At 36.4% G+C, this 24520-nt stretch overlaps 1 protein-coding gene across 4 annotated transcripts in view; it reads left to right on the top strand.

Annotated features, from left to right (window-relative positions):
- The window catches only part of LOC109109638 (sterile alpha motif domain-containing protein 12-like), a 78544-nt gene that overhangs the window by 6024 nt on the left and 48000 nt on the right, over positions 1-24520 (top strand). For all 4 annotated transcript variants that reach the window (XM_042744976.1, XM_042744975.1, XM_042744978.1 and 1 more), the window contains exons 2-4: positions 8059-8249; positions 10021-10150; positions 19843-19983. In XM_042744976.1, the coding sequence (XP_042600910.1) occupies positions 8059-8249; positions 10021-10150; positions 19843-19983 (462 nt within the window). The remainder of the gene's footprint in view (positions 1-8058; positions 8250-10020; positions 10151-19842; positions 19984-24520) is intronic.

Below are 24520 nucleotides of genomic sequence, written 5' to 3'. Positions count from 1 at the left end.
GACAATCACAATTAATCGTGTGCGATTAATTGTGCAGCCCTAGTTCAATGTCAGTATCATCAGATCATAAACTTTGTTTGTAAGCATTATTGCGGACACACATGTAGTTTTCTGCAAGGATAAGCTTTTTATTTGCATGCTAAGCAATGCCATTCCAACTGTTGCGGTCAGTATTAAGTTATCTGGTGTCAAGATTGCAGGTAGATTCATTGGATGCCTTGAATGAATCACTTGATTCACACTGAGCTGAAATATACTTGGTTTGTAAGGCAATGACATAAGATAACAAACTAAATATCACAAATATTCTCACATTTTCCCATAGTTGTGCACTTAAATGTACAATACAGTTATGAAGGAGTCACTGGATGTTTGCTTCAATATAATTCGGGTAAAGAAATAACATATTAGAGGAAGTAACATGTCTTATATGAGAAATACAGTGCTGAGTCTGAATGTTGCTGAGCTTGATTTGTATTGTATGCTAATGTCACCATTAGCAGGAAATAGCAGATATCATGTTTCCCTTTCCTTGGTTACATTTGCTGAGGCTATGTATCAAATTTGGGTAGCCACAACCAGTTGAAACTGGGGAGGTCATAAATAATTACAGCAGAAGGACTCTAAGTAGCAAAAAACAAATAAAATGAGAACAAAATAAGATGACAGGTTCTCGTTTTGTGGATCTTGAGAGTGGTTTTACAAATATAAAAAGTGCACAGTCCCAGTGGACAGACGCCATGCAAGAAACTCCTTGTTTCTGTAACTAGTCACAAATCCCTCAAATAGGATTTTGAAATGCTTTAAGAATCTTGCTTCTGATTAAATATTTATATCTGTCTCAGTACTTTGCGTCCATATTATCTTGCAATACTTGCTATTTATAATCTCTCTCAAGACCTTGACTGTTTCAAATGTGCAGCGAGTGTTTTGCCTCTGTTTTGTCTGCTAAGCAAGTTATTGGTAGGTCAGTGCTGAAGATATTTTTAGAGTAAAGTTGTGTTTGTTTAAAGTGGGTCACTAGCTTTTTTGTTTTTTAATTGAATTAGTAATATATTTGGAACAATGTACAGTACATCTTAGTATAAAAGTGTTTTTTTTTTTTTGTTGTTGTTTTTTTGCTCCGCATCAGTTGAATGAATTGTAAAAGATCAAAACCCTGGAGACATTAATGCTTGGGGCGTAACATTCAGTCTTAACTTTTGATAAGATGTCAGATTGAATCACTTTAGAAATGATGAAGGGCAAACCTTCCTCTTATTTTTCTGGTCAGACTTGAACCCGACTGACCATCGGTACCCTGAGATCTAGATTGGATTTGGAGATGTAATGAATTCACACTTTGTCTTCCAGGGCAGGGTCCAATATCCGTATCCAATTCCAGAATTAAGGTGACCTACTTTATAGAGCAGGGACAGTCCCTTTATCTTGGATGATGGCTTAAAATTGAGAAAGGGGGCCAAGATTGGAAGCTTTTTCTTGGCTCACATACAGTATGAGACAATAAGCTCTCTCTTCCCTCTTTCTCTGTGCATCTTCAAAGAGCTCAATTAGGGCTTTAGCAAGCGTGTAACAAGGAGTCCTCTGAGAAGTGGCCCTGCTGATTTGAAAGCTGTTCTTCAGAGTTTTCTGAGTTTGTGTTTTGAACTTTCTTCTCAGATTTGTCTAGCAGATACAATTTCCCTAGTCAAGTCAGACATATTATTTTTATTTGAACTCTCAGAGACCCAAGCTTGATGGCAATGATGTGTTTTCTGTGTTTTTTTTTTCTTTTTTCATTAAACATGCTTTAAAAATCCACTGGCTTCATGATGTGCACTTTTTTTTTTTTTTGGTGAATCTTGGATTAAAAATGCTACAGTGAGTTTTCCAGGTTGCAAAACCTCAAGGTTATGGTTAAATAGTACATATGCTTTTACTTTCTTCGCAGCAGGATAAGAAGCTAAAATTGGGAAATGTTTGTATCAGAACAGTCCTCAGACAGCGAGGTCAGAAAAAAACAGGTTAGGAAGAAAAGACACATGTTAACTGCAAAAGAATTAAGAATTAATGCGAAGAATTGGGTTTAAAACCATCAGGAAGCATTTAGACTCCTGCAGCATCATTTTCCATAACTGCAACCTTCCTGGAGTCTCCAGAAATTACAAGGTGTTAGGTCTGAGAGACTTTGCTTGGGTAAAAAATCCTACAAAATTACCCAGTATTGTGAAATACATTAAGACTAATTTTTTATAGGCTTTATGGACAGATAAGTTGTGAGTGACTCTTGGACTAGCACCACATCCTCTAGTACTACTGTTTGAAGAATTTATCTTCAAGAATCTGGCAGTAAGTTTTAGGAGCTCATTTTTATTCCATCTCCTATCCTGGAAAGTCTGTCTTGCAGAATGACTAAAAATGAGTTCCTAAAACTTAACAAACTAAACTAAAACACGGTGCCACCCAGTGCATTTAGTTACAACTGACTTTTAGTTTGCGTGCTTAGGATTTATCATGGTTTCCCTGTATTTTTGGCCATTTAAGTAACACACAGTAAAATTTGAATAGTTTTTATTTTTCAAATGATAATTACAGATCGAATATTCTAATGTTCAACTATTTGTGCACACCCCTATTTGGAAGAAGAAGAAAAATTTTCGGAACAGTAATAAAGTCATATTTTCCTGCCTAATCCCTTGCCATGATACATTTCTGTTGTTATGAATATGTATTATTCAGTTGCCTTATACTTGTGTTGCAGTTTTTCTCAGTGGGTTAGTTGGGTTCAGTTTTTTTTTCTTTTCCTTTTCTCTTTTTTTATTAATTTTTTTTATTCCGCATATTTATAATGTTACAGAATATTTCTATTTCAAATAAATGGCGTTCTTTTAAAATTTTTATTTATTAAATTATACTGAAACAAATGTATCACAATTTCCACAATAATATTAAGTGTGCAGCACAGCTGTTTTCAACTTTGATTATAAAAATAAATGTTAGAATTATTTCTAATAATTCTGATCAGTAATGGCTGCTGAATATTCAGCTTTGTCATCACAGGAATAAATTACATTTTAAATATATTTAAATAGAATACAGTTATTTTAAATTAATATATTTCACAGTTCTTTCTTTCTTTATTGATCAAATGAATGCAGCCTTGGTGATCAACCCCAAACTTATGAACAGTAGTGTACATTTTATGATTTTTTTATGATATAAAACGTTCATAGATTATATTTTCACAAATGCTTTATAAATAAGTTAATGAAAAAATGATCAAATGGCAATTGGCCTCCAAATGAAATTAACACATAAAACAATGCTTTTAAATCTAGAATTTAAATCACGTCAGTCTAGTCTTTAAGTCAAGGAGACCAGCATGATCTGGTCATAGTTGTGTGTGTCAGAGCAGTTGACACACACAGCCCTCACATCACAGTAGACTCTAAGCATTATTTCTTCACCCCATCCAACTATTGATGTACGTTTGTGTTCTGAATCAGCTGATTCTCAACCAACTCCACTTCTGTTTCTGGGTCACACACTGAGTGCACAAACAAACCACTCCACTTTTAAATAACCTGCCATCTAGCCTTACTTCAGATTGTATAGCTATCACAAACACAGCCAAACCCATCATGAAGCACACTAGAGCGCTGCAGATGATATACTCACTATACTGCTGAGGCTAAGGGTAATGCGAGTCGTGATTTTCAGACACTATTGAGCTGAATCGATCCTCTGTTTATTTATCCTTTCCGGCCTTTCGCATTATAGGAAATGCTTCACTGTGTAAACCAACACTGCTTTCCTTCTCATTTAAAGGGACAGTAGATAAAAAATTGATGTCACTTCATCACAAATCACATTATCACTCTTTTGTTTTCTTTTGAATAATCTTAATTCAGCAGCTCTTAATATTCTGTCAAAAATGTGCAGTCCTTGCAAACTTGTGTAATATTCATCTTCTGTATATTTTTGTGAAGAACACTGTAACTTGTTACCCTTTTTTACCATCAAATATTACTCTTAAATATTTGAATATTTCTGTAATAGTAGGGTACAGTGCAAGAAACATCAAGGTCATATGTTTGATTTCTAGGGAAAGCAATGTAAGCAAATAGACTGCATTGTAGTGGACTGCAATGCATTAATGGAAATGTACTGTAAATATGACATCAGGCATCATTCTCTCCAAAGCCTGATTCTCAAAAAGGTGTTGTGCAGTTGGAGGCAGTATGCACTTTTAAGTGTGTTTACCAACCGCCATTAAAAAGCAAAAGAAGTTGTTGTAGGGTGGCCATATGCGCTGTTCATACGGGACATGTCCTGGCCAGGATTTTAATATTGCCTAAAACATCCAAAGCAGTTTTTCTTTTAATATGCAGTTTTTGTAAATAATAGAAATTTTGTGGGGCTGCGCATGAGAAGGTGAGATCTACAGGGAATGATCAAAGCGATGCAAATATGCGTACGTGTTTGTTCATTCATTTGACTGCGCACAGATCAAAAAAGATTAGTAATACCAAAGTAGGTGTGAGAGCTATTCGAAAGCATAAGGAGCTCTCTGCTCTGCTCTCTAGCTCTCATGAATGTCACAATGATCGACCTGCACAGTGCAAACAGCCAAGACCTGGATATTTTAGGCAATATTAAAATCCTGGCCGGGACGTGTCCCGTCTGAACAGTGCATATGGCCACCGTAAGTTGTTAAAAATGTACGTGCATAACACGCAACAACCAGTGAAGTCTATTCAAGCATCCATGTTTAACATATTTAATGCACACTTGATCACTCATTTATCGTTTACTTTTATCTTCTGACAGACTGTGTTGAGATGTCGTTATATGCATTGCTTTGAATTATTTCATTCTTCAGATTTGACTGACAGACTGATGGCATTCGCGAACTTCATACTTTCTTAACATATCTCCACTTTTAACCTTTATGATGCGATTATTCTGCTTATTGTGCATTAAAAAATACAAGATGTTTATATCAGTAGTCCCATATTCATAATTGAATTTGTGACTACACAGTCTGTGTACAGTGTCTACCATTGTAACATGTTTAACAATGTCTTTATACAGTGTGTGCATACATATACGTAGAGAGAGAGAGTGTGACAGTATCTTGGTATCGACAGATATATTCAATGACTCGGATTGGATGGGGGGCACAAAAAACCTGATTGGGACATCCCTAATTTTAAAATGATGGCAAACCTGAATTTTCAGAAATCATTCTAATATGCTTATTTGCAGCTTAAAAATATTTCTTATTATCTATGTTGTAAACAGTTGGAAACCATGATACATTTTTTCAGGATTCTTTAACGAGTAGAAAGTTCAAGAGAATAGCATTTATTAGAAATACCAATCTTTTGTAGCATTATAAATGTCTTTGTCACTTTTGCTCAATTTAATGCTTCCTTGTAAGATATAAGCATTCATTTATTTTAAAAAAATCTTACTGGACCAAAGCACACAAGTGTTTTCAGTGGCTATTTTTTTTTCCTTATGAAATTTCTATGATCACTATGCTGTTGTGAATGTTCTTAAAAAAATTTTCTTATTCCATTTTTAAAAATAAAAACGAGGTTAGTACATATTAACATCATTTTAATTTTTGGGTGAACTAGTGCTTTAAATGAAGGGTAGGAAAGCAGGGCTGGATTAAACATGAAGCATCTCTTGCTTCCTTCTTCTCTCAGTGCGCATGTCGTACAGAAGAGAGGAAGAATGTTCTGATCTATATTTAGAGGCTAAGACAGAAAAAGCATCCTACCCACCTCAAGGCCCAACATCACCCTCCGGCACATGTACACCCCTCCAAACACACAAATCAAGGGCATTGCTCTGTCTTTGAGATGAATGGATTTAGTGTGTGTGTTGTATGGTGTAATGTGTATTGATGTGAATTAATATTAGTAAACGCTATGGGATGCAAGACAATTTTTGGAATAAATTCCAACAATAAAGTGAAAATTGAATTGAATTAAATGTATAATTTATATATCCTGTAGAGTGCCTGGCCATTAGACAACCTGACTGAATGGTTTCAATTTTGTGGAACCTAAGAAAGATGGAGAGCGAAGCATGGAGAAAAGAGAAAGGGAGGGAATCTGAAAGAAGGAAGCGCTTCGTGCTTTGCATGCTAAGTTGCTTTTGTTTCAAGGCTGCTTCTTTCTTGTAAATGCACTGGCTCTATCTGTTTTAGAACAGACACATCAGACAGGATGAATATTCCCAGCATTCACAGCAACAGGGGCTCAGTAAATAATAGCAGAGCAATTTGTTCTGCTCAAGTTATCAGTCATTCTCTCACTAATGGTATTCAGCAGATGTCATCATGGCTTAGATTCATTTGATGACCTGTTATGCAATGCCACAGGCTGGTGTTAGCATTGAGAGCTTGTTGAGCTTATCATCCCAGTAAAATTAAAGATACAATTACAATTCTTAACCTATACTCACCTTCATGCCATTCCAAACCTGTATAACTGGCTTTCTTTTCACCAAAAGAGATTTCACAGAATGTCCAAGCTCCTCTTGTGCTCTCATACATAAAAAGACAGTGGATAGGCTGCCAAGCTCAAAAAATGACAAAAAGCACAAAAAAAGCATCGTAAAATTAGTCCTATGAATTATGCACTATATTAATATAGTCTTCTAAAGCTATATACAGTAGGATCATAGGATTAGACTGAAAGTAGGGTTGTTACCGTTTACTTTCATTGTATGGAAAGGAGCAGCATGGACATTCTGCTGAACATCTCCTTTTGTGTTCCGCAGAAGAAAAGATTAATACATGTTTTAAAAAAAACACAAACAATGCAAAAGAATGACAGAATGAACATTTTTGGTTGAGCTATCCCTTGTATTAACTAATTTTCCCCCCTGGTTGTTAAATGCTCTATTGTGAGATGCTTGTTTATTGTTTGCAGACAGACAGGATGGAAATTATTGAATTATTAACTATTAAACAGTTGGCATATATGATGCTTCAGTGATTATTTTCTAGTCACATGTACTCTGAGCATAATCACATATGGTTGTCTTAGAGATCTGTGGTTAGTCATTAACCACCCTATGTTTCCATGCTATGAGGCAGCTCTCGGTTTTATTTTAGGCTTTTAATTCATTCTTCAGCTTTGTGTAATTTCTGCCAGAACAAGCTTCGCTGGCTCTCATCTGCTTGGCCTCAATTCACTTCAGATAACATGACAGACGGATTTGTTCAAGTGTTTTACTCTTTAACGCTCTGCAGTTTGTCACAACGACAGACAGAAAAAGCTTTAAATGTGCTCTGTAAGCAAAAGCTTTTAAGACTTGAGTTTTAAAAGAATTCTTTCTTTTTTTAATTTTAATTATTATACCTAAAATAATCACAGAATATTCTGTAAGCATTAGCCACATGATTCTGTTCTCTCTGAGAAATATAAAAGCCCTGTTTGTTTTTTTTAAATAATAAAAGTTACAGGATATTCCATGTCTATTAACATTATGGTTTGCTCTAAACAGTGCGCGTGACATCTGATTTCAATCAGACAGTATTATAGAAATGCTGTGGCGTCTAGACGCATCATTTTGTCATCTCATGCCATCTAGAGGACAATGTGAAAAGTATTTATTAAAAAGCATGCCTTAAATGCTGGAATTAATGCTTTTTGTTCTTCAGAGACCCAGCAAAATATCAGTTTTGGCATTTCAAGTTTTGTTTAGCATTACATATTACAAAAAAAAAAAAAAAAAACCTGTTAAAGGAGGTGCTCTTTAAAGAAATATTTTCTGAACACTTCTTCCATCTGTCATTGCCCAGACAGGCAGACTTGAGCTTGAGCACACTTCAGCCCTAAAGATACATTTTGCAAGATGTAAAACTGAATTACTGTCAATAACTTATTCACAAAATTATACGTTAAACCTTCATTGGTGAGTCATTTCATGTCTTTGTTATGTAGTCTGGAAAGAGTCATCAGTTACATCTACAGTATGTTCAAATCTGCACACAATGGCTCCACCTTATGGCCATTATTGGTCACTAACCAGTCCTGGACTTGTTGATTTCCACAGCTGTTCACTGCAATCTGACCCAGAATGGGATTGACCATCAGGTGTGTGCAGAGGATGTGACCTCACACCTGGAGGAAGTGTCTGTTGATCATGGACTGGATGATGACAGCCCAGGCTTTCAGGACCAGAGTCCTGCTTTCCAGCGACGATCTCCACCTCAGCGCTCCGTCTCAGAATCTGAGCTCTCCAGGGTGAGAATAGATTCAAGACTATTACCATGATCTCAAACACTAATGACTTCTATAATAATGCTACCGCTTAAAAGTATGGGGTCTGTAATCGTAAAAAATCTTTTATGCTCACCTAGGCTGCATTTATTTGCTCAAAACTACAGTTAAGCAATATTGTTTAATGTTGTGATATATTATTGCAATTTAAAATAAGTTTTCTATTTTAATATATTTTAAAATGTGATTTATTCCCATGATGGTAAAGCTGACATTTTTTCATTTGAGTTTGGAATGAATTATAGCTAATGCCCCTTTTTTACCGTTTCTATTATTATCATTTAATAAGTGATGCAGAGTTATAATTTACAACATTTACAGCATTTGACATTGTCTTCTGTGAACAAATGCTAGCATGTTTTCTCACTGCATACATTGAACTCACTGGCATCACAAATATTTTTTGATATTTAAGCTATTCACCACAAGATGGCGCTCCAATGCACAGAGTGTGCATTGTTGCTCTGATTTAGGCTGTCCATCTGTCTTATTAGATTGTTAAATAAGTTGAATTTATTGTGAATCATATATAAACTTTTCAGCCATATATTTGAGAAATAGACAATCAAATCGCCATTTCGTCAAACAATAAAATGCATTAATAAAAACGTATATTGTCATTTTCATTGAAGCCATATATTTTTCTCCTTTATCTTTAGTAATAAACATTGTTTATATCGATCAACCCTTCAAATCATAAGCCTACGATGCTTCCAATATGAGTTCTGACTCCTGTTGTAGTAGATGATGATTTTAGTGCTGTTATGCATTCATATCTTCAAGTCATCATGCTTTGTTGCTATAGTAACATGAAAATTCTTGAATTGTCTAATTATACCAAGGACAGAATGACTGTGACATTGTGTTTGCGTGTGTGTGTTATAATTTAAAAGCTTACTTTTCCTCTCCTCAATATCTCATCTGTCACTCGTCTTCATTTAATTGGCTGGGAATCCACCTACAAAGCCATTCCCACTTGTCTCCTACCTAGCAGGAACTTCAGAATTGGTGACTCCGTTCTCACAACTTCTTAAAGTCTTCCTTGAAACGGAGCTCACGATAGTATCTCCACTCGCACTGCTCTTTCAGTGCAGTGTAATGTATTTTAATATTAAACCTCATCAATCCTTTTGTAAGACTCTGTCGGTGATCACGGCTCCGCGGGCCTGCCCTCGCAGCTCAGTGGCAGATATCTTGGGTTAATTAGCTTGGTGCTGTTTTTAGTTGGGCTGTGACTCTCGCCCCACTGGAGGTTGTTTCTACTGACTCAGCATCTGTTTGTTTGCCTGAGCTCTGTCGCTGCTGAATTAGCCTGCTTCTTAAAGGTAGCTTACACTTCAGCTCTCAACAGCGCTGTCACAATGGCCCTTTTTCCAGACGCTCTGAATTCAGCTCACACCATACTCAAATGGCAAGTAGTGGCATTCAAACAGGAGGCAGTCATTAAAGGGACAGTTCACCCAAAAAATGACATTTTGTTTTTATTTATTCACCCTCGTGTTCTTCCTAACTCAAATGACTTCTTTGGAATACATTTAAGAATGTGTCAGTTGCTGTTTTTACAACAAACTTGTTTTGTGAAGTGGTTTAATCAATTTATTGAAAAGATCTGATTCATTCATCATTTAGGTATTGCATATAGCACAAACTGTGATGAAAAAATGAATATTTTCATAACAACTTCTGTAAGGCTTCAGAAGACAATTACATTCTGTTATCTTTTTCCCTTGCCCAGCCGGGAACTGTGAAGCTGTCCAAACCTGTGGCCCTGTGGAGCCAACAGGACGTGTGTAAATGGCTGAAGAAACACTGTCCCAATCAACATCAAGTCTACAGTGACTCCTTCAAGCAGCACGACATCACAGGTAAACACAGGCACTCTGACAGTCTTACAATGACCTTGTCCAAGGTCAAATACCCACAGTCCAACTCTTACGCACGCATTCCACTTACATTAAGACATTCATAATGGCACTGCCATTAATTGCTGCCGGCTCAGCCTAGATAATTGCATTCTGATGTTTATTAGCTCAGCAGGGGTTCCTGTGTAGTTGAGGAGGCATGTCGGGGGAATTTATTTATGCTTGTGTCGTTTTAATGTTGTAACCTAACTTGTAGTGATGGATGAATGTACCACGGTTTTTCATGTTGTATTATGCTTTAATGTGTTCCTACTTCAAGAAGTGTTATAGAGATGAATTGCTTGCATGGTGCAGGCATAGCATCAAAATCCAATATGTTAACATTTTTGGAGGTGTGTACAGCCCGGTATTATATTATATTATATTATATTATATTATATTATATTATATTATATTATATTATATTATATTATATTATATTATATTATATTATATTATATTATATTATAAAAATTAGTATTATTAGTATTATTACATTTTATTGCATTTCTAGTAATTTTCTAATTATAATATACTATTTATTACATTTATATATAATTTATTCTTTTGACAACTCTAAAATTGCCATTTTTGATTTTATAAAATAAAAATGTTAAAATTTGTCGTTGGAAATCAGGGTCAATTGTCTTTTAGTCCCAAGATGACCGTCTTATTAAAGTGGGAGATACAGTATACCAAAATCAAACTTTGTGGTCAAATAGATCATGGAGTGATTTGCTCTGCTTTGTTTATAACCATGGCTTTCTTTGCAGTAGCGTAATTGCACAGTGCTGATGAACTGAGGTTCTTTAATCAAGAGCAGTCGTCCTGTAAATGTTCAGTTTCCAAGGTCTCTTGATGAAAAGTTCTTGTGGTGATTTATCATGATTTGGCCAACTGATCTCAACTGTCATGAGTAATGCTAACTAAAGCAATGTTATGTCCATTCTGGATTGTTCTAGTTTGACTGGAAGAATTGTGAATGTGATTTGCATTAGGGTGATGCGTGATCCAATTATACATAATATATGCAGAAAATATGCTCGATTTGATGATCCAGTATTAATTAAGAGGAATCAGTTCATAAACATCAGGCCTTACCAATTAGAGACACAATACAATTTGCATCCATCTCTGGTCATACCATGCATAGCATAACACATTTCATTAGAGTAAACAGAGATGGATCAGTGCCAAATCACAAAACTATAATGTTAAAAACTAACTTGTTTGTGCAAAAGCACATTAAACAGATGCTTTCTGGTGTGGTTTTCTTCCATACCACGGTGTGTATCTGCATGTTAATAATTTTAAACAAATCTGAATGAATGAGATGCAGATCATTTGATCATTTGCACATCAGTTGAATCCTATACATCTGCAGAATCATCTAATATTGGACTATATTATGTGATGATTTTTTTTTATTCTTAACATCAATCTTATTTTCTTATCTTTAGATTAAGCCATATGTCTGAGAACTTGCCTGTCATTTAGGTATATTTTTAATTCATATTTAATATTTTTTTTTAATGTTTCAAAAGGTTAAAAAAATAATGCATCCATCAGAGCTCAAAGGGAAATGGAGTTATACAGTGAAGCCTCTGAAACTGGTATTGATTAATCATTATGTCTTCATCAGATAACATTTTAGAGTCCATTCATTCTGAAATTCAGAGGATTTTTGAAGAATTTGCGAACGCTTTTATTCAGCTTTCCATCAAACCAAGCAGTCTCAAATACAGCTTTGAGAGAGCATGAAATTACTAACTATTAAGTTACCTAATTACTTACTATCAAGTGTCGGTTTGTTTCCGTTTGAACCAGAGTGTAGTAAGATAAACCTTTGCATTGCCAACATACAACTGTTGCGATTCTCCCTCACCGCTTCGACACATCTCCCAAATCACTCTGAGAGTTTGACTGGAACACCGAGCTGTCATTAAAAATGCATTAAAGCATATTAAGGCATAATTAGATATTAGTCCCTAATCTGCAGTAATTACAAAGACAGTGGCAGCGAGTGCTTTGGTAAATGAGTTAAGCACATATTTTTGATAGCGTAGGTGTAATCAGGGGAGAAGGTGCACTCATTTTGTGTAATATACAGCCAAGAAGATAAGAGAGAATGACTGAACCAGAGCTGCTCTGTCAGATACAATGAAACGCTGGGCTGGATTTCAAATAGACATCAATCCCATGGGCCACAGCACAGTAGGGTTATGAAAACATAATACTATATAATACCACAATTAATGCCTGTTAAATAACCAGCTGTTGTTAGACAGATAATGGCTAATTGCACATTAAAATGAGATATTCATTAATGAACTGTAATGAGCGTTGTGCCAGGGCTTATATATATATATATATATATATATATTGTATATATATACATACATACATACATACACGCAAGGTCTGTCGTAAGACTTTGAATGTCAGATCTGTTTTATGGATGATTCACATTAAATGGCATTTTCTATTACAGTCTGGGCTTTTTTCAAAATTGAACAAATACTGGATATTAATCATATTTCAATTTCAAATGCATCATGACATATCAGTTAAAACAGCCAGGTCAGAATTATTGCTTTTTTGTTGTTTTTGTTTTTAAAGCAATGTTATAATTGTGCCCTTGATTTACTGTAAAGAATAAGCAGGGCTGTGGTGTGATGGCAAGGCATTAGTCATTTAATATTTTATGAATTTTATATTATTAATATTAATAAATTGTTTTATTTTTTTTAAATGAACAAAATTGATTATTTAAAAATCATGCACATATTATTAATGAATTATAATAAATAAAACAGAATAATAAATAACAGGGTTGGATGTTTTATAGGCTTAAAAGTCAATTTAGCAGTGTTGCCTCTCCAGTCTATTATGTGGTGCTTTTAAAAAGTCATGTGAACAAGCATAATCACATTTTGGATTCAAGCAATAAAATCTAAAGTGGGCACTTTGACTTATGGTGTCACTGTAACCCAAGTGTCCATTTTTGAAGCATGTTTCACAGCGATTATGGAAAAAGCCACTGTTCAGTCTGGTGTGGGAATTGGCAGCATCATCAAATCATACTGTAGTCCTAAATCCTCCAGTTTCATGATCATTGGATCATTCTCTGTGGTTTTACAGGAAAGAAAGGAAAGTTTGACAGATCTTCTGTTGACAGGATAAATGAATCCAGCTGGGATGTTCCTAATAGGCGGGCTCTTCTCGTGCTTCCACATGCACTGGACAGTCAATGTCTGTGCAGGCGTTCTAGCTCCCTGCTGGTCAGATCAGTCCAGAGAATACTGGGTGTGGTGAGACATTGGGTTTATTTATTTGACTTTAATAAGAGTTATAAACAACTCATGTAATAGAGACTCCCATCAGGCAGCACACTTGTTGAAGTATATGAGCTTTTTTTATGGACTATACTATTTGTCATGCAGTCCCAGTTTGATATTTCTGCTGACAGTGAATTTATATGTATTTGAGTTTTATATTTAACATGAAAATTATATGTTGTAAAATGGACATATAAAAGCTGATGTTTTCTGAAATGCCTCTTTTTAAGATATTAATAGATCTTAAAAGATTCAACACATGATTGCTTTGGAGTTAAACATACTGTATATTCAGCCCTAACACATAAAGAGCTGCAATGATGTTTTCTACAAAACATTCCCAGCTTCCACTCTGGGCTGAATCAAAGGACCCAAACTAAACATCGACCTGACGTCACATCCTCTATAAACACAATCCTGTCTGTAAACTGCATGTAATGACGTCTACACAGTAGTGACTGCAGTTGTTCCATGTTTTATGCATTCTTTGCTGGATTTTTTTACTTGGTACTTTCCATTATTTTCAGTGTGCTGTTCAATGACCATCAGAGATGTGATGACGTTGAGATAGCTGGTGAAAAGCAGCATAGACTGAAGGTTTTCTGAATGATCTCGTTGAGCTGAAATACACAGTACTCTGATTATCTGAGACTGAATCAAAAATACATGGTCTCTTTCACTTGTTGGAATTGGCATTAAACCTGGAATTTGTATCGTTAATGTGATGGATCTTAACCATTCATATTATATTTTTTTGCTGTTATAATAAAAGGTTCATTAAAGTTAAGGAAGAAATATGCCAATTATATCTGAATAATCTGCTAAATCCCAATGTAATTGAACCCTAGACTTCTGACTTCAAGGGCTTCAAATAGCAGTCGTGTATATTTGGGATTCAGCACGATGTCTTCACAGAACAGCACAGTTTCAGCCTTCGGTAGCTCGGCGGTGATTTCCGCGAGCGAATGATGAGGTATGAGCGTCTGAAATTGCAGTGTTCCGCAGGGATGCAATTCAGAGCCATCAGATCAATTTTTCAGTATTCTGGGGAGAAGGATGGAGAGGAAGGATCAGATTGAATTGTGGTGATGTTGGAGGATAAGAACATGATGTGGCCTGAATGAAACTACTGCAATTTTTGTGTTTTGAAGTATTCTGATGGGTGGGGGGACGGTGTACAGTGTTAGTCTATTGATGGCTACGTTAACAATTAATAATTTGACTGTGATCACCCCCAACTGATGTTTTTCTGGATGGAGTATAATGAGCATCTTGATAATGCTGCAGATTTGCATTCTGGGGGAATGGAGGCCTGTGGCACTGCATCAAATTTTGCTTTAGGATCTTTCCAAATGCGTGTGTCATGTGGAAAGACATGGTATGTTATGACTGCTCATTCATAATGGTTTCCCTCTCTGGTGGTCACATAGCTACTGTGACTGTCCCAGTTGACTGATTTTTGTTTTTTCAAAGTTTTTTTTATTTTTTGTATTTCACATTTTTCAGAGTAAAATCAGAATGTGCTAAAGTGAAATTTCTGCACCACTAGAGCCACCAAATGGAATTGCAACAATTATTGTCAAACAGGTTTCTAGATAAAACTGCCCCCATCTGCTATTGGTCTAACATGCATAAGCCCCACCCCCAAACTCACACTATTGGTTGAGCCACTGTTGCTATGTCAGGCTGGTCAGGATTCTCAAACAAAAAATAGCAATGCTTTGATATCACCTGACAAGACTTACTTACGGCTGTCTTTTCATATTAAGCTGGGATATGAGAACATATTTTACATTTACACACTTAAACGGCTTTTAAATTATTCTGATTTTCCTCTTTGAAGTCATTTAGTAGAAGTTACATTCACAGTCAAGTGTGGGGTTGTTGCCAGCACAAATGCACATTGCTAAGCATCGGTGTCTTTCTCTCCCTTTCTCTCCTTATGTTCTATTCATCCCTGTAACTCTTACTATCTGCCCTCTTTTGATTAAATTCCAAATGCCATTGTCCTCTTATCTAGTGATCAATATGGGCTCAGCAACAGGACAGTCCAAATAATGATAACCGTTCAATCTCCTTCAAGTGATTTGGACTTATTAAGTTGTCCTAGGGATGTCCTAGGAACTTTAAGAACACTGAAGATAAGCTGTTGCAGGACTTGACCTGGTATTTTTTCTTCTACACTTGTACTTTAGGCTTATATTTCTGTATATCTACATGGCGGTTGGACAGAAAAGTCATGTGACTGAAACAGGTGAATATGAACCTGACGTCAATCCTTCTGAACTTACATGAACTTCACTGACAATGTTTATACTTACCAGGTCCAAACCAAATGTTTTACTTAATAAATGTTAGTAATTTTAATGAGGACAATGTACAATACTATTTTACTACATTAAAAAAACATTGAAAAATGCAGAATTTTTGACAATTCACAATTTGATGATATATATAATATAGAAAATAATGTAATATATAAAAATGAATTTCTTCCATTTTTTGAGTAAATGTAGCAGAACGTTCTGTTCAGCATCAGATTTTTCGAATTCTCACTGGTATTTTTCATCTAGAATTTGGTCCTCTGCCATGTAAAGTAGGTAATTTTGCAGCATAATCTTGCCTGTTGGATGGTACTCTATATGGATCTGCGTAGGGACGTACTTGGCAGCTATGCACTCAGGCTCTGCGATAGTTTGAGGGGCTAGCGAGCCTGCCAGGTTGTGTGTCTATATGTGTGTGTATGTGTGATAGAAAGAATGAGAGCATGAAAGCTCCTCTTGGGACTCATGAATGCAGCTGCGGTTAAACTATGTGAAGTATGCTACAGTATCACCTGAGGAGTTTCCTTCACCAGTCTTAGCAGCCTCTGTGTTTCTCAGGTACAGTCCTGCTTGTTCACCATGAGAGTTTTGTCAGAGAAATTGAGGTTAATTTCCATCTTTATAGGCCCCAGAGCCGCCCCAGCCCCCTTCTCTCTCTCTTTCTGTCTGTCATCCCTTCTGGTTGTTGGAGCAGTAATTAGCCAGGCTTTTGGTTCACATGTAAAAGGGACAGGTCCCTAGAGTGACAGTGGAGGGAGAGAGAGCTTTAAGCTAATCCATTCATCAGGACTGAAGACTAGTATGCCAGTCCAGCAACCGGAGGGAGAAAGAGAGTGAATTTATCTGCCCTCACATATGTGGATTGCAGCTCCTATAATATAATATGTTTGTGATTTTAAATGTTGCTTGCATACCATTTCATCTATTACTTTTGAATAACTGCTGACTGCTTCATGCTAACCTGCTAAACCTTGACCTTTTGGTTTTTATGTGTATGCATCTTTTAGGCACTGATTTGAGCTTGTAGCCTTTGTTAAACGGTTATTGTAGTAAGCACTGGATAACAGTCACAGTAGTATTCAGAAGAAGCCAAGTGTGGAGTGTGATTTCCGGCTGATCAGTATGCTGAAATCCAAGACGCTGTTAAATTTTTAAAACCATTTCTCTGTCAGTTGCACAAAGATAAGTAGACACAGGAACGTGAACAAAGAAAACCGCGGTGATGGTGTTTGCACTGACACCTGGCTCAGCTCCTACTGGAATGAGTGGAAAGAGACTTTAACGGTCATTAAAACATGAAAAGGCCATTTTTTTAACACTCAAGGGCAAGCAAACACATGATGCACAGGCAGCATATTTTTTATAGCATGTAACATACATTTAATTTCCCATTATTTTTATTATATTTATTTAATATTCCATTACAAATAGTAATACATAAAAAAAAAAAGAAAATACAGACTGCACAGTAGTTGTAATAAATTTCTTTGTCCTTTTTTTTCCTTTTACAGAAATAGTCAGTTTTTGCATTTTGCAAGTTTTTTTGTTTAGCTAGCTTTCAATATGATTTTTGGGAATAGTCGCAAAAAATGCAAATATTAGAAGATATTTCTATTTTGAATCATCTTTAAGTGAAGCTCTATGTGTAAAGTCATTTAGATGGCAATAGATGGCCAACATATCTCGTGTCTAGAGCAGACAATAATTTGTGCTTTTTTGTTTTCTACCAGACTAAATTCTTTTGCATCCTTATCTTGCTGAGACAGCTGTTACCCAATGACCCGTTCTTTCTGCTAAGTATCATCTAAGAAACAACTGAAATGTTTTTGTTGGACAGTTATTTGTTTAGAATGGCACCTTTCCCATTTTTTCTCATGCACTTGCATTTGTAACTCTTTTCCCATCTGTATATGTATTCCACTCTTATTTTCTTTCTTTTCTGTTTTCATACTCTCTTCTCTTCTGTTCTTTAACCAGGCTTTGACTCATCTTCTCAGTGAAACACTTATGGCAGTGATTCAGAAAGAAGGCACGCTGAGTTTCTGTTCCTCATTGAGGCGTTTCAGCCAAATGCTGCCAAATGAAGGGGTAGTTTGGCACTCTACCAACGTACTGAAATACCTTACCCCGATCACCTCAACCTACACGCCTCACACATACTCCAATTTTCTGCTTCTAATGTTCCGTGACTAAAGAGGCCCCATCTGTGCTCATAGCGCCTCAATATTCTATTTAGAAATATAGATGGCATCAAAATGTGATACAGTTTGAGTTGATCAGACACAATAAAAAGGTTTTTTTGTTCTCATATTGCTTTATTGTAGGCTGTCCTATAAAATGATTCTAAAGAAATGCCGTGTACATCTGTTTTTACTTTAAAAGAATCTCGTTCTTCATTAGTATCTGACTTTTTTCCCAAGAAATATATATGAAGATCAAATCACTTAAATTTAACAGCGAATACAGATAATAAAATATTCAGAGAATGTATCTAGTGCAGGACTCAACAATACGGAGGGCCTGATGGCCCAGGGCCAGTGTAAATTTGGAGTCAGTTACTGTGTTGAGACGTTTGATGATCATGTATATTTGTTTTATGCGTTGCAGATTTAAACATTTGTCTTTTTGTAATGTGTTGAGTATTGCTGTTGCTAATTATACTGATTTAAATGTCACCAATGTAACATAATTATTATTATTATTATTATAATATAGAGAGGCGGTTTTGCTAAGTGATTTGTGATTTGTGAACGGTTTGAATATTTAAAAACAAATCACCATATGCTATCTATCATTTTCTAGCAAGTGCGTGTTTATGAATTTATAACTGTGATAGTCACATATTTATAGATGTAGGAAAATTAGTATTCTTACTAAATTAATTGAATTTAATTTTAAAATGTATGTATTTTTATACAAATAAAATGCAGATATTACTGTTTTTTATCAGTTGTGATAGGACCATAAATTATTGCCATGGAGAGGAGAAATCTGAACCAGTAGACCAGTGAAAAAAGCATGTTGTGCCCTGAAGTGTATTTATTTTTCTTCTCCTCATTTACTTACTACATGTATTATTTTATTTCCAATTTTCTAACAGATGTTTCTTGCCTTTTTAATTATTGTAATTTTACTGACTTTTTACAGGCTGCCCTGTCGTTTACTGATAAACAGTGGTACTTAATTTTTCTTTGTGTTCCCCTTTGTCCTTTTAATTCCGGTTTTTGCATTACCACATGAAATGCTCTCCAGTGGGTAAGGGTCAGCTAAATTGTTTGTTTGGCTAGCTTTCAGTGGATTTTTTTTTTTCAGTTCTACATAGCTTTCCTCTTCACCGGAGACATGCTGCGATTTAAACACATGACCATTAAGAGAGAGAGAGAGAGGGAACAAGTGACAGGAAATGAGCATCCACACTCGTAATGCAACATAATCACTGAAAATTGTACTGTGCTCCATCTGAATACAATCCTTTCCATGGATTATGATACAGTTTTTGATCTCTTTCACAAAAAACAACCGAATTAACAATTTTCATCGCAGTGTAAGTGCATTTGTAGCCTTTCTGCTTTGCTACCTCAAGGCGTTGTGTGAGATGGTACAATGGCTTTAACTTTATTGTGCACAAATGGCAGCTGTTAACTGGGGCATTGACAGGCACTATTATGACTTTTATCAGCACAGTTATGAGGAGAATATCTGTGAGGCGATGATTAAAAATGACAGTGAACTTCATCTGACCTTGATCATATTTCTGGCTGGAGGAAAAAATTCCAGTCTATTTCGTTTCACTAATTACAATATATTCTCGTTAAGTTCTTGTAATGTAGGTTATTACAATACTCAATCCGTTTTTCCACAAGGGCATTATAATGGCACCTTATAAATGACAAGTACAGTTATTCTTTATGTGTTATAAATGTGCAATTTGTAATTTTTTTTTTCTTTGTACAGACCAGCTTGGTTTCATGTTCAGGTGTTTGTGTGTGTGCAGGTCGAGCTCTGATGAGGCTCACTGACAGGAAGTTGGAGCGTATGGGCATCATGCAGGAGAGTCAGAGACAGTACATCCTACAGCAGGTCCTCCAGCTCCGCGTCAGAGAAGAGGTCCGCACTCTGCAGCTGCTTACGCAAGGTACATACACATACACACAGACATGTACAGCTATGCATGGGAAAGATCTCCATAGACTTCTAATGTTTTTAATTTAAACTAATTAGGCTTTCTTCACTTTAACCCTGCCTTAATAGATTTTAATTAATGGATTACTACCCTTTTTATGAAGCTGTTTTTTTTTTTTTTTTTTTTGCTGAACCTTTTTTTATTTTTTACATTAATATGTAGAAATACTCTTTGTCCTGTCTTCTTGATCTTGTTGAGGGTCCCCTCACACTCTAAATGAAAAAGTTATTTCAGAATTGCAACTCAAAGAAACTCATATAAGAGTAATCTTAACTAGAAATGCAAAGTGTGTCAAGAACATTTTTAAACTTGAAACTTAGTTTAAAAGATAGACAGATAGATAGATGGTTGGATGGATAAAGAGATGCATACTGTATATGGACAAATGAGATAGACAGACAGACAGACAGACAGACAGACAGACAGACAGACAGACAGACAGACAGACAGACAGACAGACAGACAGACAGACAGACAGATAGATAGATAGATAGATAGATAGATAGGAGCTGTAAAAAAGCTGTCTGTATGCCTTGCATATCTACATTTGCACAAACCTCACTCATGTTCAGCAGGATTCAAAACTGTTGACCTCCATGTTTACTGGCTAAGCATTCCTTGAAAGAGAGAGTTAGTAATTGAAAAGGAGAGAAAGAGAGGTATTATTTGATGAAGGCCCCAGCTGTTACTGCTGTTTTTTGCCTTCTTTCTGATATACAAACTAAATTAAACAATGACGTGCATGGGAACGGACAGCACGCAGATGCCGTCTAAATCGGCCAGAATTTGCCACAGCCCAGTGAAGGACAATATTTTTAGGGGTGTAAAGAGGAGCTGCTGTGCCTGACAAAGTAAAGCTAGGCTGAATGTTAGCATTATCGCTGTTGTCAGAAGGAAAAGAAAATTTGTAGCTTTGTTCCATGTTCAGTGCAACTAATGTTCTGCGGAGCATCTGTTACATGTTGTCATTTACCCCGAAAATATTTTATGAAGTATTTTTTTCTCTGCAATACAAAGCAAACATGTTAGTCTTCATAGTAAATGAAGCCAGAAAGAAAGTTTCCTATAGAATCCTCCTCATGAGTGCACCTGGTAACTCATGTCGGCCACTTGGATACACACAATTTGACATTAGCTGCTATCTGCAGCGACTAACAGCTTTTATTGTGCACTGGCAGTCGGGTATCATGCAGACAGACAATAATTAACCTTTAAGGCTCATTGGACCATGCAGAGAAAATAATTAGATTTTGGCTCCCGTGAATGCCAGAGGGATGGCTGGACCACGAAGGCCTTATCAGTTACAGTGAACCGGACAGTAACAGCCAGTGTTTTCTACTTCACGTAACCATCCACAGGGCGGAAATCACTGATTGGCTTTCATGTCATGCTATTTCATGCTATTGTTAGCAGTGTTTGCCACAGTACATGGATTATATATTGTCGTTCGATCAATGCAAAGTTTATGAGTTTTTTTACGCAACAGTAATGGTGCGTTCGAGTGATGTCGGATAGATCGTATTTACGAGTTGAACGCATATGAACTCCACAAGCTAGTCATTATTACAAGTGGGAAACTCTGAATTTTAGTTCGCCACTGAATTCGAGCTGTGGGATCTACATGAAAATTCATGTTTTGTTTTTTTTTTTGGTTATTTTTTTCTTGTTCTTCTTTCTTTTTTTCTATGCAGATGCACTCCTGAACAAAATCTAGAATGGATCTTTCTTTCCAATTATTAATCTTGTGAAAAAAAATGTATATCACATTTATATACTGAATGAAAACAAAATGTCGCAATGTCAGTTTTGGTTTTTGTTTTGTCCCCAATATTGTTTAGCCCTAATGAGTAAATTGTTGATTAAATGGGATTAGAACATGTTGCAAGGAGGACTCAATCTTTGTCACAGCTCACTATGTCAGGAACAGGTACACATGGCTCAGACAAACATAAGCTCTTCCAAATTAATAGATTCAATGCAACTCACATCTCTTTTATTGTAAGCATGATGTATTTTAGGTGTTTCCATTAGCATTTGGCTGGATGTGTATGATATGGAAAGTATGTATTTTGTTGCTGTGCACCCATTAGGGAACAGTGACCTCATACATGTGGACATGACTTAACATAGTGTAAGTTTTTTTGTCTGTGGAACATCTACAGTATCTGCTGATGTCCCCTGAGTGAGATCAGACCTGTTATTTTGCCAACTGTGACAGTACCAGAACCCAATGAAATCATCAATACAAAATTAAACCCACCCATAGATACCAAACAAGCACAACAGATGGCTCACAAAGCGGTTGTACAATTGTTTATGGGCCATGAGAAGTAATGAGAACTGCTGAGTTCTAATCATTCTGTCATAATTATTTCTCATTAGTGTTTACACATTGCTTTTACATCGGTATCCATGGCTACATCAAATATTCCACTTCAGGGGAGATAAAAACTATCTACACTGTTGTGATGAAAATAGATGTTCTCAGTGTTAATGAATCAGGCAGCCCAGAAAAGAAAGGGTGACTGAGCTAAGTTTAATGAGTATTATCTTTCTTCTAGCTTTTTTGATTCAAGTATCTCAGTGAATTCCCCAAAACATCAGTCTCATTTTAATTCATGAAGAGGTCAGAATCATAGAGGTTATTGCACAGATTATGAATTATTGCATACATGTGTCTTGACAGGGTCAAATCTCAGAGGTTGTTATACAGGTTTTAAATTGGCTGCCATCTAGAAAGTTAGACAGCCAGCTTAATAGCAGTCCAGCAAAACGCATTTATCAAACCAAAAGAAAAGAGCAAAAGTGATCCGTAACAAAAACATTCTGTCCTTTCAAAGTGCTTTGAATGTCTTTGGGAGTCTTTGAGTAATGAGGTATACAATAATATTTTTTAATGATAGCAGTTTGATGATAATACTGTGATGTTTTAATGTATTTTAAGAAGAAAAAAAAACATTTCTAATTGTGATAGAAGTGTTTTATTGATCTTGTGGTGTTATTGTTTGAAAACATTTAGCATGTGCTATTTTAGAGTTAACATTGACATACTCTGGCACCCCCATAGACTGTATAAAAACATGGACGTAGTGTCCGTGACGTCACCTGTAGGCTTCCGAAAAGCGTTTTTGAAGCTCAAAGTGGGCAGAGGCGGCGTCGCCATCTTGGCAGCGCGTCACTCTCGGATAACCAAAATGGGCAAAGAGGCGGGAGCTGGTTGCTAAAATCATGCCCACCTAGCTCAACGTTAGTGTCAGCAGCGGCAATCTACCTGTCACTCAAGTGGCCACGCCCTTAATTATGCAGAACTTTAAGGCTTAATATAATTTAAATGAATGAGTTATATAAAAATCACCGCCTTCACAGTTGTCATGAAGGGCAAAATTAGCTATATAGACCAAAACCATTTTTTGAACCAGGCTGTAAACATGTTTTTTTCTGCTGTAAAGTTGGGCATTTTAACATAGGGAGTCTATGGGATTGACTCCCTTTTACAGCCAGCCTCTAGCGGCCAGTTGACGAATTATAGTTTTAGTCACTTCCTTGTTGGCTTCACGGGAGAGAGCGGGAGGTTGCCGCTTGGGCACCCCACACATGAGGTAGACCTATACGCTTGAATTCGCTCACGTGATTGGTCGAGATAAGAAGGATCCCGCCTGGGTAGTGTGATTTATATAGTGTAATTTCTAATTACCCAGACACTGACGGTTTTACTCAGAGTAGTGTCTGAAGTGGCGGTACGCACAAAAAAGTGCAGGTACTCTAAAGATTAAAATATAGATGTGCTAAGAAGAGCTGCCACTGCTGAACATGGATCTGACACGCATCTTATTTTCTCACAATTCTCTTTACTGTTTCTGGCCCACTTCAGGTCTTAAAGTCTCTATTAAAGAGCTGATGAGTTAAATCAAGTGTGTTAGATAAGGGAGACAGTGCTGGGCTGCTCCAAGTCAGTTCTGAAAACCATCTCAGAGACATATTCTTAAATGTGACTCATATTATATGCATGCAGTTTTAAGGCAGCTTTAATCACCTTTTTGGTAACTTCATGACTTCGCTGACCACGACATTGCATGCACGTAGATTATTTCGCTCTTTGATATGAAATGATAAAGACTACAGCACGCGGCAGTGCCTTTGTGCGTGCAATTGAAGTGCACGAGCTGTGAGTACAGTACCATTTCCGCGCTGGTTTGACTCGCGCCTGGCACTGAAGTGAAGTGGAGCGCGTATCTGAATTGTCTCCAGTTTCGATGTGATCGTAAAGACGTTCTGCGACTGAATAAATCCACTTCTTGTCAAGAGAAAAGTGACATAAACAGCAGTTGTGAGTGACGAACCCCAGAGTATGTGTTTCACACATACTCTGTCTGCAGTGCGTATGCAGTCCGCGTGTGTGTGTGGTGCAGAAGCAGCACGGACTCATTGTGCTTTCACACAGGACGCGTTTGAACTCCGCTACTGATCCGCGGCTTTTTAGTCCACAAAC

The sequence above is a fragment of the Cyprinus carpio genome, chromosome B19 (assembly GCF_018340385.1).
Source record: "Cyprinus carpio isolate SPL01 chromosome B19, ASM1834038v1, whole genome shotgun sequence".
NCBI lineage: Eukaryota > Metazoa > Chordata > Actinopteri > Cypriniformes > Cyprinidae > Cyprinus > Cyprinus carpio.
This window is presented reverse-complemented; position numbering and strand designations above follow the sequence as displayed.